Source organism: Natator depressus, chromosome 2 (assembly GCF_965152275.1).
Source record: "Natator depressus isolate rNatDep1 chromosome 2, rNatDep2.hap1, whole genome shotgun sequence".
Classification (NCBI taxonomy): Eukaryota; Metazoa; Chordata; order Testudines; family Cheloniidae; genus Natator; species Natator depressus.
Window position 1 is genome coordinate 229,690,595 of NC_134235.1, and position 15,010 is coordinate 229,705,604.

The 15,010-nt window shown below is 38.7% G+C and overlaps 2 protein-coding genes across 5 annotated transcripts in view; one reads left to right on the forward strand and one right to left on the reverse strand.

Annotated features, from left to right (window-relative positions):
* The window catches only part of ENKUR (enkurin, TRPC channel interacting protein), a 35,676-nt gene extending 30,124 nt beyond the window's left edge, over window positions 1-5,552 (reverse strand). For 2 of the 3 annotated variants that reach the window (XM_074946100.1, XM_074946099.1), the window contains exons 1-3: window positions 5,408-5,552; window positions 5,007-5,102; window positions 1,055-1,200 (exon numbers count right to left, since the gene is read on the reverse strand). In XM_074946100.1, coding sequence (XP_074802201.1) covers window positions 1,055-1,200; window positions 5,007-5,083 — 223 coding nt within the window. In that variant the 5' untranslated portion in view covers window positions 5,084-5,102; window positions 5,408-5,552. Of the gene's footprint in view, window positions 1-1,054; window positions 1,201-5,006; window positions 5,103-5,407 lie in introns of those variants that run through there. The other variant, XM_074946101.1, reaches the window with a different exon arrangement.
* A 140-nt stretch (window positions 5,553-5,692) lies between these two features.
* THNSL1 (threonine synthase like 1) lies at window positions 5,693-14,569 on the forward strand. 2 transcript variants are annotated; one of them, XM_074946097.1, is made up of 3 exons: window positions 5,693-5,902; window positions 6,884-6,931; window positions 10,891-14,569. In XM_074946097.1, exon 3 carries the CDS (start codon window positions 10,938-10,940, stop codon window positions 13,155-13,157), a length of 2,220 nt encoding a protein of 739 aa, XP_074802198.1. In that variant the 5' UTR covers window positions 5,693-5,902; window positions 6,884-6,931; window positions 10,891-10,937; the 3' UTR covers window positions 13,158-14,569. The 2 variants fall into 2 exon arrangements, with proteins under 2 accessions (XP_074802198.1, XP_074802199.1); XM_074946098.1 differs by lacking the exon at window positions 6,884-6,931.
* The last annotated feature ends 441 nt before the right edge of the window (window positions 14,570-15,010 follow it).

A 15,010-nucleotide genomic window follows, 5' to 3' on the forward strand; every position in this document is an offset into this window, starting at 1 on the left:
AGGTTACCTTTAGCTTCTTAACCCTTTACAGGTGAGAGGAGATTTCCTCTGGCCAGGAGGGATTTTAAAGGGGTTTACCCTTCCCTTTCTATTTATGACACACACTTACAGCAGTCTGGTTGCACTGAGAATGATGTCTCTGCAGATTAACTGCCCTGGCACAACTGGTCAGGAGAGTGGAGACTAAAATTGCCATATCCCTTTAACAAGGATAGGGGTGCATGTACAAAGCCAGAGTGCTGGCAAAAAAAACAACAAAAAAACTAAAACCCTCTCAAAGTTGAATATCCCACTTACTGATGGCTTTGTGGGATGCAACCCTCCAAAACTTTTCTGCTTTGCGTATTCCAAGACAGTCTCACACTACAGGTTGAGATCCAAGGGCAAGTATCAAAGAGTGAAAATCCCGTGGTGATAGTATCCCTAAGAAAATCATACATACTTTCCCCAGATCTCTTCAAGTTTTAAAATCATTTGGTTGAGACAACTTCAATATGTAATTTCCTTGCTCTTGTGAATAATTGTTTTTAACTTTCTAATTTGTATTATTTGATTTTAAATATTCATATTAATGACCAATTTATAAAAAGACTGATGTATAATCTAAATTAAATATTTACATAAAACACATCAACCTTAAAATCACACTTCTTAGAATTTTTTAACCTACTATTGTTACAACTAATATCTCAGATTACTGTAACCAAAAGAGATTAATTATTTTTCTATTTTCAGTTTGCTTTGTGCATTTGATAGTGCTCTTTATATAATCATTGGTACTGTTTTCCAGTCAGCCGGTTAGTCATTTTCCTTTGTTGTTTGTAAATGACTTTTACATAGCAAAAGAAGGGAGAAAAACATTTTAAAAGAACAATGATTAATTAAACCGAAAATACTGGTGAGAACACAAGGGCACTCATAGTATATAGAACTATTTTAAACTTTATAAATATGACTAGATTTCAGGTTGATGGGTTCACTTTCAATACTGATACAAATCCTAAAAATACAAGAAACATATGCTACTTTTCACATATTTATGCCAAAAACATACTGTGTGGGAGCTTTGGTTCCTTTGAATGTTTCTGAAGAAAGTTTTTTGGAGATGGTACTTCAATTTTTGGTGGTCCCATAGTTTTCCATGGAGCTCTATTTTCTTCTATTTCATGTTTCACAGATGGTCTAAATGTCGATATATATCTTTAATGTTAAAAAAATAACCAGAAAGTAGTTAAAAGTCAGAAAGTACTATATGTATATATTGCACTCTTTGTCTATAGCTAATATTCAAATAAATTTTGTGGCTCCACAAAAATGCTTTGGGTACTGAATACAAAAAGTAAGACATTATAGCAACATTTTTGTGAGATGAAGGCATAATTTTCATTACACACATTGCTTGGTCTTCTTTTAAAATCATCTGCATCTTAAAATAACATTTTCTTGTGGGTCTTCAATCCAGCATGATTAGCACATCAACTTCATTATACTTTGTTCAAAGATCATTCAAAATATGCATACAGTGTTTCTGAATGAAGACTTACACTATATTCATAGACCTTTCCAGAGTTGAGTATATACAGTATAGGGAGAGAGCAAGCCACACTATACAACACATACTTTACATAGCATTCCTCCAAAAAAGGCAGCTTCTGCCAATGGACAGAGCAAAGAACGACATTATTAGTTATTATTATTAATAATTATTATTATTGGTATTACTGTGGCACCTAGGGGCCCTAGGCATAGACCAGAACCCCACTGTGCTAGGCACTGTACACATGTTTTTAGATGATATTGCAATCACTTATATTGAGGCCAAAAACTTACTATTTTTCAAAAATGGATAAGACATTTATATTGACTATGATAGCATCCATAGTTACATTAGATAAGCTAAAATTATATTATAAAGGTATACAGAGCCTCATGCTTCAGAACATATGTTAACCACCTACTGATGGGGGTTGTGTAGAAACCTCTCCTATGGGTGTGTTATTTTGTAATTGTCCCCTGGCTGCAGGGTTTCTTTCACCATCATCTGAAGGATCTGGTACTGGCTAATGTCAGAGTCTAGACTAAAAGGAACATTGGTTGGAGCCAGTACAGCAAGTTCTATGTTTCAATATCATACACAGTAACTCCTCACTTAAAGTCATCCCGGTTAACGTTGTTTCGTTGTTACGTTGCTGATCAATTAGGAAACATGCTCCTTTAAAGCTGCACAAAGCTCCCTTATAATGTTGTTTGGCAGCTGCCTGCTTTGTCCACTGCTTGCAGGAAGAGCAGCCCGTTGCAGCCAGCTGGTGGGGGCTTGGAACCAGGGTGGACTGGCAGCCCCCTATCAACTCCCCGCTCCCATAAGTTCCCTGTGCATAGCTGCCCAGCAGGCTATCAGTTGCCCGCAGTTCAGCTGTCCCTCCCCCCACTGCCATGTGCTGCTCCTGCCCTCTGCCTTGCAGCTGCTCCCAGGAGCCTCCTGCTTGCTGTGCGGGGGAACGGGGAAAGAGGGGAGCTAATGTCAGGGTGTCCCCCTCCCCCCTGCTCCTGCCCCCCGCTTACCCCTTCTCCATATAGAGCAGGTTGGGGACATCACAAGAAGGAGAGAGCTTGCTGGCCGCAGCTGCTGTCTCAACTTGCTGATCTACTTAAAAGGGCAGTGTACAGAGAGTGGGGTCAGCGTACTTAAAGGGGCAATGCGCATCTCTCTCTCTCTCCCACACACAGGGTGTGTGTCTCTGTCTCTGTCTGCCATGCTGTCTCCCCTCCCTCCATTTATGCTGCCTTGTACAGTGTGAGGCTACATTAACAATGTGTTAACCCTTGAGGGCTCAGCCGAATGCTAGTTCATCATTTAGCAGTAAGGCATTCCCTGGGAAATATCCCACCCTCTTTCACCCTCTAACTTCACCACCTCAACCAAGCTTCACAATCATCATTGCTGTGTACAGTATTAAATTGTTTGTTTAAAACTTATACTGTTTGCGTATATATATATAGCTTTTTGTCTGGTGAAAAAAATTTCCCTGGAACCCAACCCCCCATTTACATTAATTCTTATGGGAAAATTGTATTTGCTTAACATCGTTTTGCTTAAACTCGGATTTTTCAGGAACATAACTACATTAAGCAAGGAGTTACTGGACTTCTTATATGGCATAGGACTGATCCTGAACGACTGAAATCAATGGCAATTTTGTCATTGGCTTCAGTGAGTGCAGATTTAGATCTAAGGCATGAAAGAATATATACTATATGTCCATAATTCTGGACATGATATTTATAATGTAATAAGGTTATTCTCCTTGAGAATGGCACCCTAACTTAGTTTGTCCAAAGGGATGCTTACTTGTGTGACAAAACCTAAAAGGAATGATAACAACAACAAAAAAAGACTCATGGATTTATTGGCACATCTATCTGTTCTCAGGATACGGATCTCTTGTGGTATCAAATTGTAGTACCCACAAACTGTTTTTTGTTAATAATAATACATAATAATAACATTAAGATTAAAACTGGAATGTCTCAGACAAAGTCACAGAACGAACTGTGCAGTCCTCCCAAATGGCTAAACCCTAAGCTGTTACCCAACAATCTGTGATGCATTTTCAAGTACGGTAAAGGCAAAAAAAGACAATATATATAGTACAACTTAGTTAACCAAAAAGAACAGAAGGAATTACTTTGGTTAAACAAGTTCAGCTGAATGGGAGTCATGGTAGCAGCATTAATGAAAATGTGCACAGAAGGAAAAGTGTTGCAAGTGTCAGACAGATCATTTATTTTTATTACAGTCTTTAGATGTGGGTGATCTAAAAGACAGGGAATCACCCAGGTTAACAGGGAGACTGGGATTCAAGAGATTTCAAATAAATAGTACTGTACTGTACTATTTTGTTTTGCCTGAAAAATACTTTGATTGTGTGACTTACGGTGGAATCCTGTACAGCTGTCTTCTAGGTACAACCAGATCATGAATAAAAGTGAATGGATAGAACAGGTTGCAACTGCCATGGCTCAGAGCTTGTAAAACCAGAGACAGTGGTGTTAGAATTAAGGTGAATTTCCACTTCCTTCCTGTAGTGGTCCCCTATGTTTTTGATCACATAAATAAGAAATGCCTAGCATTTCTCTAAGTTGATGACAGGATTTTTCAGAATTGTTGGGTTTTTCATTTAAGAATCTGCTTTCCTTCTTCAATCATGCAAGCTAAGCTACTGATGTCCAGACATTGAGGTTATGGTCTCTGACCTTTGGGTAGGAGATAGAGCTTCCTTCTCATACAATTTAAAAACTGGAGAACAAAAAAGAAATGCAGATCTTTTGACATGAAGGAGGAGAAGGGTCTTAGGATAGCTTCTCTCCTTGACTATTCTTATACCATGTCATTGGATTTCCCTCTCTTTCTTCCCAAATGTGAATTAGACAAGTCCCTTTTAGTGTGCTAAATGTTTTGTGTAACTTACAAGACAAAGTGAAGGAAATGATTTTTCAGTTATGGAGGATGCAGACAATGGGCTATTGAGGGTAGTGATGCAACACAATGTAAATTAAAAGCTCCTCAGGGCAGGAAACACCTTCCTCTCTATTTTGTATAATGCCAAGAGCATTGTTGGTACACATTAAATAATAAATAATGAAAAATGAAGGGGCCTGCAACATGCTCCATTTTTCATATATTAATGGTGTAGAACCCAGGAATCTGACAAATTAGCAATGTGGACCCCTTAGTTGGGCAAAGAATGGACATGTTTGTCCTGGTAACTCATTAACACTTCCATTTATTTTATAAAAGGAGTGCACAAAAGGTTGTATTAAATTTGGTTTGTTTTTATATAATAATGGTTAGTAACAAGGCATAGCAAGTGTGTTATCTGGATATATATTTACAGCTTCGCCATATCAGTTCCCCATGTGAGCTAATATTCCCCATGTGAGCTGATAAAAACTGGAGTGTATTAGACAAAGTCACAGAACAAACTGATTTTTTCTTACCCACGTACCTTGGTAGTTTGATAGGCTTCTCCTCCACCCGGGGTAGGAGATTATATATGCTCTCTTGGGCACACAGCGCTGTCATCCTTGGCCTGATGGGGCCCCTGGGGATAATACATTTACACTGTATGAACTGTTGAGGAATCTCAGTTCCTCTTTATCTGCCTTCCTTTCTCCCTCTGTCTTTTTCATCCCCCACACTACTCCCTCCTTTTCCACCACTCTCATTCTTTCCAGCCCTTCTCTCTTCCTCTGCTCCCTCCTTTCTCTGCTACGACCCTCTCCCACACCATCTCTTCATTCCTCCTCCTCTCCAGCACACTATTCCCCCTCTCCCGCTCATTCCCCTCCTATCCACATCACCCCCGCTTCCCCGCAACCCGTCCCCGTGGCTCCCTCCTTCCCTCACCCGCTTGGTTTCGGCTCAGAGAAGATGCTGCTGCTGCTTCTAGGGATTTGCCTACTGTTGTCTCTTCAGTTGCTATGGGAAACTATTGCTTAGTAACGCCTTTGTGTGGAGGGGTGGGGCTATTTGTGACCTCATTTCCGTCTCTCTGAGCCCGGTAGCAAGTTAGGGGCGGTACCCAACACCAAGAATGGGAAGATGGATGCTGCGCAAGTGCACTATGCTGAGCAGGGTGGGAGTGCCCCGGTGGCTGCGCAGGCGCACGAGCGCTGACGTAGGACGGATGCTGAGAAATGATTGCTCAGGAGCTGTTGTTGCCCTGCGTTGGGAGGCTGCGGGTGCGATTGATGCGCATGCGCACTCCGGAGCTGGTTGGTGCGGTGCCGAGGGGGACCAAATTCCAACTTGGCATGGGAGGATAGGCTGTTGAATCTCGCGTTGCTCTGCCTGCGGTGCGGTTAATGTCTGGGTTCTGAACCTCGCTCCCGGTCCCTCCGGGTACGTCTGACTCTCAGTGACTCATTTTAGGACCCATACTGAGTTACTGGGGTTCTGCCCGTCTTCGAGGGGCGTTGCAGTGACGAGGTAGCCGTATCCCTCCGCCCCTTGAGGTGTCCCTATGGCCGCGCGGGGTCAGCCGTATCCCTCCGCCCCTTGAGGTGTCCCTATGGCCGCGCGGGGTCAGCTGTATCCCTCCGCCCCTTGAGGGGTCCCTATGGCCGTGCGGAGCCAGCCGTATCTCTCCGCCCCTTGACGGGTCCCCACTGCAGTGTGGGGGCAGCCATACCCCCATTCCCCTGAAGAGGAGGTCCCCATTGCAGTGAGGGGGCAGCTGTATCTCCACCATCCCCCTGAGGGGGAGGTCCCCATTGCTGTGGGGCAGCTGCCTTTTCTCCCCATCCCCATTAGGCCTAAAATGAAGTGATCAATATCTCATTGTTTATTATAAATTCAATTTCATAGTAATACTAGAGAAAATGTTGGTAGGCGTGGTTGAAGAAGTTAGGTCTATATACTCTAATTTTCCTCTGAAACATAGTTTGTTTCTTGTAGTATATTGAAAAACAAAAATACCCCTAAGTGGAGCCTGGAATCTATGTTGTATCCATTTTCTGCCTTTTTCTCAGGAGAGATGATAAAACCATTCTGAGTTACATTCCCTCTTTTTTTCTTTACAGCTCCCTTCCACATCTATTGACATTTTGTAATGGATCTTTCTTTAGAATATGAAAAGCTCCTCAGCGCAGGGACCTCATCCTTTTATGTGTCACTGTAAAACATCACATAAACCTGTAGTGGTATATATAATTACATACAACAAAATTACGTTAAGAGAAAATTAAGGTTGCAACATCAAGTATTCAGAAGTTAGCAAGTGCCAGAATTAAGGTTGTCTGTGGATCCTCAATTCGGCCCTCTTGTGTGTATGCATTGTGATATCGTCTTTAATTTCATGATCATGTATTATTTTTTCCACAGGACCCCAGCCTCATTCAATGTACAGGATGAATGGTGCTCATTGAATAGGTAGCTATTCAATATTTGGCTGTATTCTGACCATTCAGTGTATGACCCCATGGCTTATATACTGCACACCCTTCATAGCCTGCTCTGAACATATTTATTAATTTCTTCATGGGCTTTGTTATGGTGCTCTTCAGTTTAGTATCTGAGGTCCGAAACCTAAGGTATTTAGGTGCCTAACTCTCATTGAAATCAGTGGGAGTTACGCACTTAAATACCTTTAAGGATCTGGGCCTGAGTCTTCTCAAACATTGATAAATTTATCTTCACAACTCCATGGTTAGGTAAGATGGTGGTATTATGCCCATTTTACAGATGAAGAACTGAAGCAACCAGAGATTAAGGTCAGAAGTGTCTTCCACCAGTGAGTGCCCAATTTGAGACATCTAAGTCTTGATTTTTTTCAGAGTATTTAGCATTCTATAGCACTTTGTTTGCTCAGAGCAGAATTCCCATTGAATTCAGTTGCAGGTACGTGTTCAGCACTTCTGCAAATCAGGTACCAGTATTTCAAGTTACGTACTAAAAAAATGAGGAAAAACAATCAATAGATTCCAAGGCCAGAAGGGACCATTATGATTATTTAGTCTGACCTCCTGTATAACACAGGCCATAGAACTTCCTCAAAATAATTCCTCAAACATATCTTTTAGCAAAACATCTAATCTTGATTTAAAAATTTCCCATGATGGAGAATGCATGTGACCCTCGGTAAATTGTTCCACTAGCTAATTACCATCACTGATAAAAAGTTACACCTTGTTTCCAGTCTGAATTTGTCTAGCTTCCACTTCTAGCCCATTGGATATCTTTTTGGATTGAGGAGACCATTCTCAAATATTTGTTCTCCATGTATGTTCTTGTAGACTATAATCAAGTCATCCCTTAACCTTTTTTAAAATAATTAACTTCAAATCAAACATCCAGATGTGGTATTTAGGAATTCTACATTGGGTTGTTTATTCATTTGTTCTCATTGAGGACTAGTGGCTTGCATGTTTTTGAAAAATGGGGATGATTAATTTTTGAGTGATACACTACACCCTCGAGGACTTCCTCTGGGAGCCAGCTGAATTTTGCTGTATTCTTTGGGTGAGTACATAAAATCAGCTGACTCCATCAGGGCCAGTGAATGCCACCCAGGATGTGAACTCTAGGCTCTTATAAACTCTGCAAGATAGAGACAGCCACCAGGACAAAGGATCTCTTTGATTCTATAGAGCTAATACATTGTACCAGCTCCTCATTCCTGTGGCTCTCTGTGTTATCTGTCTTCCATGCTCATTGTAACTGATACACATTTTTATATCTAATCCACAACAATGAATCTCCAAACATTTACTACTGTCTACTATTCACTATATGTCACAAAGTCAAAGCAGCTGTCTGCAACATATTTAAAACTCTTCCATCTGCTCATCTCTGTATCGAATAGTGGGTTTAAATAAAATAAAATAAACCCCCTACACTTAATTTTATTTCTCTGTGTAGGTCTGTAGTGTTGTCATCTGCCTACAACAGATACCAACTCAGACCTCATCCTGTCTACAAATACTAGGCATAGATCAGAGTATCTCATTCTGTAAAACAGGCAATGTATGGTATGCAACTTTGCCTGTTGTGTATAAAGGACAGTGGGGAGTTGTATGCATGCAGTGTATTGCTTTTTAATTGTTAATTATTTTAAAATGTGAAAAGTAGTTTTGATATTTATTATCGCCTCAAAATGGCTGATTCACAGTTTGTGATAGGTTATAAGACCAGAAATAAACTTGTTTGTGTAAATTTTATTTTTGAATTTCTAGAGTTTCAAATGTTAGAGTTTTTTAATTTTTTCAGGTACAGCATTTTAGTATGTTTGGTTCCTGATTTTGTAATTTGTTATTACCATCTTAACTGCCTTCATGAAGTCTTTGTTCAGGACTAGAATTTATTACTATATCTATTTCCCCATATTATTAGTTAGTAATAGTAAAGCATCATATCATCTGAAATTTTCTGGCATTCTAGATTATGCAAAGGCACAAAAATTAGTAGTCTGAAAATTAATGAAGTGTTTAAATATAATGTTATTAAGCAAGTAGGCAGAATACTGGCACCCAGACCGAATCCTTAAAATCTGATAATTAGGAACAGCGGGGTCTAATTTTGATTTTGAGTCAGGAAATCTGTGCAAAAACCTTCCAAAAAACCACAGCTGAACCCACCTATCCTGTGCCAGCACAGTGGGTTTTTTAGCAATTAAAAGTGAATATTTTAAACTATTGCTATTTTTGTTTTTTGTAGGTTTGAGGATTTTTTGTTTTCATGGCTTTTACTGTAGCTGTGTACAGGTTATGGATAACTTTTAAAAATGTGATCCTGAGTTAAGTTAGTTAAATTTTTGGCCTGGAAAATAAACACTGGTCATTTTGTAGTTACTTTTTAAAATATTCTTGGCAGTTTTAATGTTGCTATCCCAAACATAATCAATGATATAGCAATTGTAAATACCCAGTATGGCCACTGTCTTGCATGGCAGGAATGACCTTAAAAAGTCATTAATAACCATCAATATGTAAATGATTATTTTTTAGATTCATTATAGATTAATTTCCCAAAGAAACTGTGACAACCCTGTTTATTTTAAATAATAATTTTTAGCTAATATCCATTAGCAAATAACAGTAACAGAGCAGCAGGTTTTTTTATGTATAAAATGGAAAGAGACTCGGTAAGGCTTTTGTGCAGTTTTGTGGTTATCATTTCCTCTTGTGTGAAGATTTTGACTATCCCTAAACATCACACAGAATTTCTGCTCTGCAATTCATGTTGACACTCATGATTTCCCAAAACAAGCAAAATAGGACGCTGCTATTGAGAACAGCTTGATTTATCAGTATTTATCTCTCACACCAAGGTTATTCTGAGAGTAAAGTCACTTCTGTGACATCCACTTCACTCTATTTTCTTTCTTTAATTCTGTTCAATCTACATCAAATGTAATAACAAATATGATTTCACCCTAGGAATACTTGAGATACTGTTTGATCAGTATCATGTCTACCTAGAAGAGAATTGGATGAGCTAGAGCCAGAATTCCTACAGCAGGTTCATGAGTTAACTATGAGTTTAAATGGGTTGTGTAGCATTCCCTACTTTGTTGTCTTAAAGAACAAAACAAAACCCCAAACATCTACATGTAGGGCAAATATTTTATAACACGTTTTTAGGTTGTGTAAAGATAAACATTTAGTCAGCCTTCATTGTCAATAAGGGGCTGTGTGTGTTTAAAAATAAATCTATGCTATTAAGGAAACAATCGTTGAATATTTATATACTAACAAGTAGGAATAATAAACATGTGTTAGTATATATTTCAGCATTATAGCATTAGGTTTTGAGGGCGGTTTTAACAGCCAACTATTCTTATTTATCCTGAGGATATCGGCCTCAAAAGTTAATATTGAGTGTCCATCCAACACCTACCATTTTGCAATTAATTGTGAGTAGTTCAGCGTACAACCCTTAGCTGAGCCTACTGACAGAGTTAGGGCACACAGAAAGAGACTCATTCCTCTATGTTGTGTACTACAGATCCTCTTCCTTTTGGGACACCGACAAAAAGACATCAGATCTGAGAAATTTAGTTTTGGGTGTCTGGTAACATCTTTAGAAATCCTGCAAAATTTCAACATTTAAAAAAAAATAAACTAAATTTTGTATGCAGGTGTAGTATGGGGGGAAATTATTTTCTAAAATCTTGCATTGCTGAAAGATTTGTCACTAAAAGTGAGATGGTACTCTGTAAAAGGTCAGGATGTATTATTTCACTGATAAATATTTACCCCTGTGGCATTATGAGAGACACTCTCATAATTAGCTTTGTATTCTAAGGGACTGATTTTTTTTAATTTCACATCTGCAAGATTTTTTAGGTATGTTTCTATGAATTATTAATTACTTTTTTTTCCTCTTTATAGTATTTAAGTTACTTGTCAAGTTAGCTTGAAAAAGCAGTGGAAAGAAGATGTTTCATGTTGTTCGGTATCAGCATCTAAAATTAACCCAGAACATTGGTTTTAGTGTACATCTAAAGTTGATTTTTCCAAGAACTCTTGCATTTGTACAACTGTGGAAGTCATGGCTCTCAACTCTCTCTCTTGTTGGAGACCAGAATATTGTCCTGATGGGACCTCCTGGAGCTGGGAAGACAACAGTTGGGAGAATAGTAGGTCACAAACTCGGCTGTCGTGTCATAGATGTGGATGATGATGTCCTTGAAACAACCTGGAATATGAGTGTGTCAGAAAAATTGCAGGATGTTGGTAGTCGGCAATTTATAGAAGAGGAAGGAAAAGCCCTGTTAAAGTTTTCAGCATCTGGAAGTGTAATTTCCCTTTCTGGGTCGAATCCAATGCATGCTGCCAGCATGCAGCATGTGAAGAAAAATGGGATTGTTGTGTATCTGGATGTACCCACAAGAGACATAATAGATAGGCTGGAATTAATGAAAGTGGATCGTATTGTGGGGCAGGATTCTGGAATTTCTATGAGAGACATACTTCAGTTTAGGAAGCAGTTTTATAAAAAATGGTATGATATTCGTGTTCTTTGTGAAGGTGGACTTACAGCAGAGGTTGTAGCAGATAAAGTACTTGATGCAGTTAAGAGATATCAAGACTCAGAATCAGAAACTTTTATTTCAACCAGACATACAAGGTCTGAAATGTGTGAGCAAAAAGGCTCTGTTAAATATTTCACTGAAGCTGTTGTTGAGGGCCTAGCATCTGATGGTGGACTCTTTGTTCCTGAGAAGGGGCTTCCAACATTCACTGCGGGAGAATGGCAAAGCTTAGTAGAAGCAACTTATGTTGAAAGAGCTCAGGTTATACTGGAAAGATTTATACATCCTGCGGATATACCTGCTTTCAAGCTGGGAGAAATTGTTGAGATTGCTTATGGAGAAAACTTTACTTGTTCTAAAATTGCCCCTCTTAGGTATCTGACAGGCAACCAGTTTCTCCTTGAGTTGTTTCATGGACCAACAGCCTCATTTAAGGATTTGGCGTTACAGTTGATGCCTCATCTATTTGCATACTGTGTTCCCAAAAGATGCAATTATTTGGTCCTAGTAGCTACTTCTGGAGACACAGGGAGTGCTGTCCTAGATGGTTTTAGTCGTCTTAGTGATACTGACAAACAAAGGATTGCTGTGGTCACTTTCTTTCCTGAGGATGGAGTAAGCCAGATTCAGAAATCACAGATGATTGGCTGCCAAAGAGAAAATGGGTGGTCAGTGGGGGTCAAATCTGATTTTGATTTTTGCCAGACAGCTATAAAAAAAATATTTACCAATTCTGATTATTCTGGCTTTCTTACTGTAGAATATGGAACAGCTTTAAGTGCAGCAAATTCTATAAACTGGGCTCGACTACTTCCCCAAGTTATTTATCATGCCTCTGCCTACCTTGACCTTGTTCATCAAGATATTATTACTTTTGGAAGCCCAATAGATGTGTGTATTCCTACAGGAAACTTTGGCAACATATTAGCTGCATTATATGCAAAAAGGATGGGAATCCCTATCAGAAAGTGTATTTGTGCATCCAATGGAAATAATGTTTTGACCGATTTCATAAGAACAGGTCTTTATGATTTAAGGGGAAGAAGATTAATGCAGACTTCATCACCAGCAATAGATATTTTGAAATCTTCCAACCTTGAACGACATTTGCACCTGATTGCTAGTGGTGATGGACAGCTGGTGACACAATTATTTAGTGAGCTGGAAAAGCAATGTCACTTTCAGTTGCAGAAAGATCTACTTGAGAAGCTTCAGCAAGACTTGGTGGCAGGGTGGTGCTCTGAGGAGGACTGTCTTGCTGCTATCCACTCTGTATACAGTACTACAGGGTATATTTTGGACACGCACACGGCTATTGCTAAAGTAGTTGCAGATCGATTACAGGATAGAACATGTCCAGTTATCATTTCATCTACAGCTCATTATTCCAAGTTTGCACCTGCTATCTTGCGGGCTTTGAGGATTGCAGAAATAAAACAGAATCCTTTAAGTCAGCTTCACTTGCTGAGTTCTTACAGTCCTTTGCCTCCAGTCCATAGGGGCCTGTTAAAGACATTGAAAGAGAACGAAAAGCAGAAACATCAGATCTGTGCTGCTGATGTGAATGTCATGATGGCACATATAGAAACTGTAATACAAAATAAGTTTATGAAAGTTTTCTAAGTAAATTTACTTGGTGTTTATTATATCAATTTAAATATTTTCTTCACTAAAAAGTCATGTTTTAATAAATGCATAGTACACAAGGTCTTTGGCAAGTTTATATTCTGAGTATACTTTCTCATTTTCATGTTCAGCTAAAACATTTTAACATTGATTTTAAAATTTTTTGCATGCATGTGAGAATTCTAATGCGGGTGAACGGTTCTTGTTTGAAAGCCCAAGAGACCGAGGGGCTCTTTTACAGAAAAAGTGCAGTAGTGCACGCTTCCCCATAAAACCCTGGCAGTGTGCCTCAATCCTGACTTGAGAGCGAGCACTTCTAAGGTGAAAGGATAATCCTATCTAAAACTGCTAACAAGTGCTACAGTTGTGTTGTTGTGTATGTGGTATGTGCTGTGAATGCTTTCCACTGGGAATTTAGCTAAACATTAATCTCACACGGGGCATTGAAAAGCCTTCAGGTGTAGTAACAGCTTTCATCTTCTCTTCATCTGGGATATATTTAAACTGGAATCCTTGAAGTTAAATTACCTATATCTTATTATCCATACAATCCTACAATATTTTAATATGCTGTCTCTGTATATATTGTTTTTGTATTGACTGTGTAATCACGTATTCTTGTTCACTGTCAAAACATTTTTTTTGTCTTGCCATAGGGGACAGTATTTTGCCTTAACCTCCAGCCTGTATGTTTTATTATCACCTTTTAAAGTATATTTCTTCCCTGAATGTGCTTGCAACTTCCATTAGCCTCTGCTGAGGCTTTTCTATTTGAGCTCACAAGTTTATTGCACCATCTTACCAAATTATAGAAGATAGTAATATCAGAAGCCTCCTTGAATAAGTGTAAATTAAAATATTCAATTGTTGAATTCCCATCCTTTTTCTCAAATTTTATGTTTGTGTTCGGGGACCCCCCCCCCCAAGCTTCTGGGGATATTCAAAATTACTTCTATTTTTATGTCATCTTTAATTTTCTCCCCTTGATTTTTGAGTGGTTTTTGTGTATCTGAGAAGCCACAGAAAATGATTAGCCGAAGATTGAGGCAATTTTTTTTTTTTTTTTTTAAAGCTTCTAAAATTGGATGCTACTGCACCTTATCCATCCTTGCTAAGGCAATCTATTTTAGGTCACATGGTCAAGTTATCCTTTCTGTATCAGCTAATGACTAGTGGTTTAATAGGTTTTTTGCATCAAAAGTAATAGATCTGGATGTCAAAGTGCAAAACTATCTTAGATGAGATTACCGTATATCTACTAATTGTAGATTGTATTTGGCAATCAAAGGGGTAAAGTTTAAGTACCCGCTACATGATATACTGTTACCAAGCACATTATAAGCTGATTGAAACAGGAATGGTTTGTATATGTTATATGATAAATATTACAAATAATAGCTTCTCATGTATATTAAAGGTGTATCCCACTACAAAGTTATGTGTGCATATGTAATATGTAGTTTTCTTTTCCTTCCCCTTGCTATTCTCTAATAGCTTTTCAGGACATCTCTAGTTATTTTTTTTCTGCTGTTTTTAGCTCTATCGCACATACATTTTTTTGGCACAGTAATGCTAGAATCACGCTTTGTATTCTTATCTTCAGAAACGAGGCCCAAAAATAAGTGATGAAATGCTAACTGCTGGCATTTAATGCAGTACATCATTGGGGCTTAGAAAAAGGTAGTACGAGTTTATTACTGAAAAGCGTTGATGGTGCATCATGTTAGTGCACGACAACCCTTTCACTTCTGGAGCTCTGAGTTTGAATTCTTCCTTTTGGTCCCAAGTAACAATAAATGTGATAGTCTTACCATATGTGCTCATTACAAAACCTGTACTGCAATAAGCTA

What these genes read in the sequence shown, in the direction of transcription:
- THNSL1 (XM_074946097.1), top strand. Translation starts at nt 10,938, where the DNA reads ATGTTTCATGTTGTTCGGTATCAGCATCTAAAATTAACCCAGAACATT.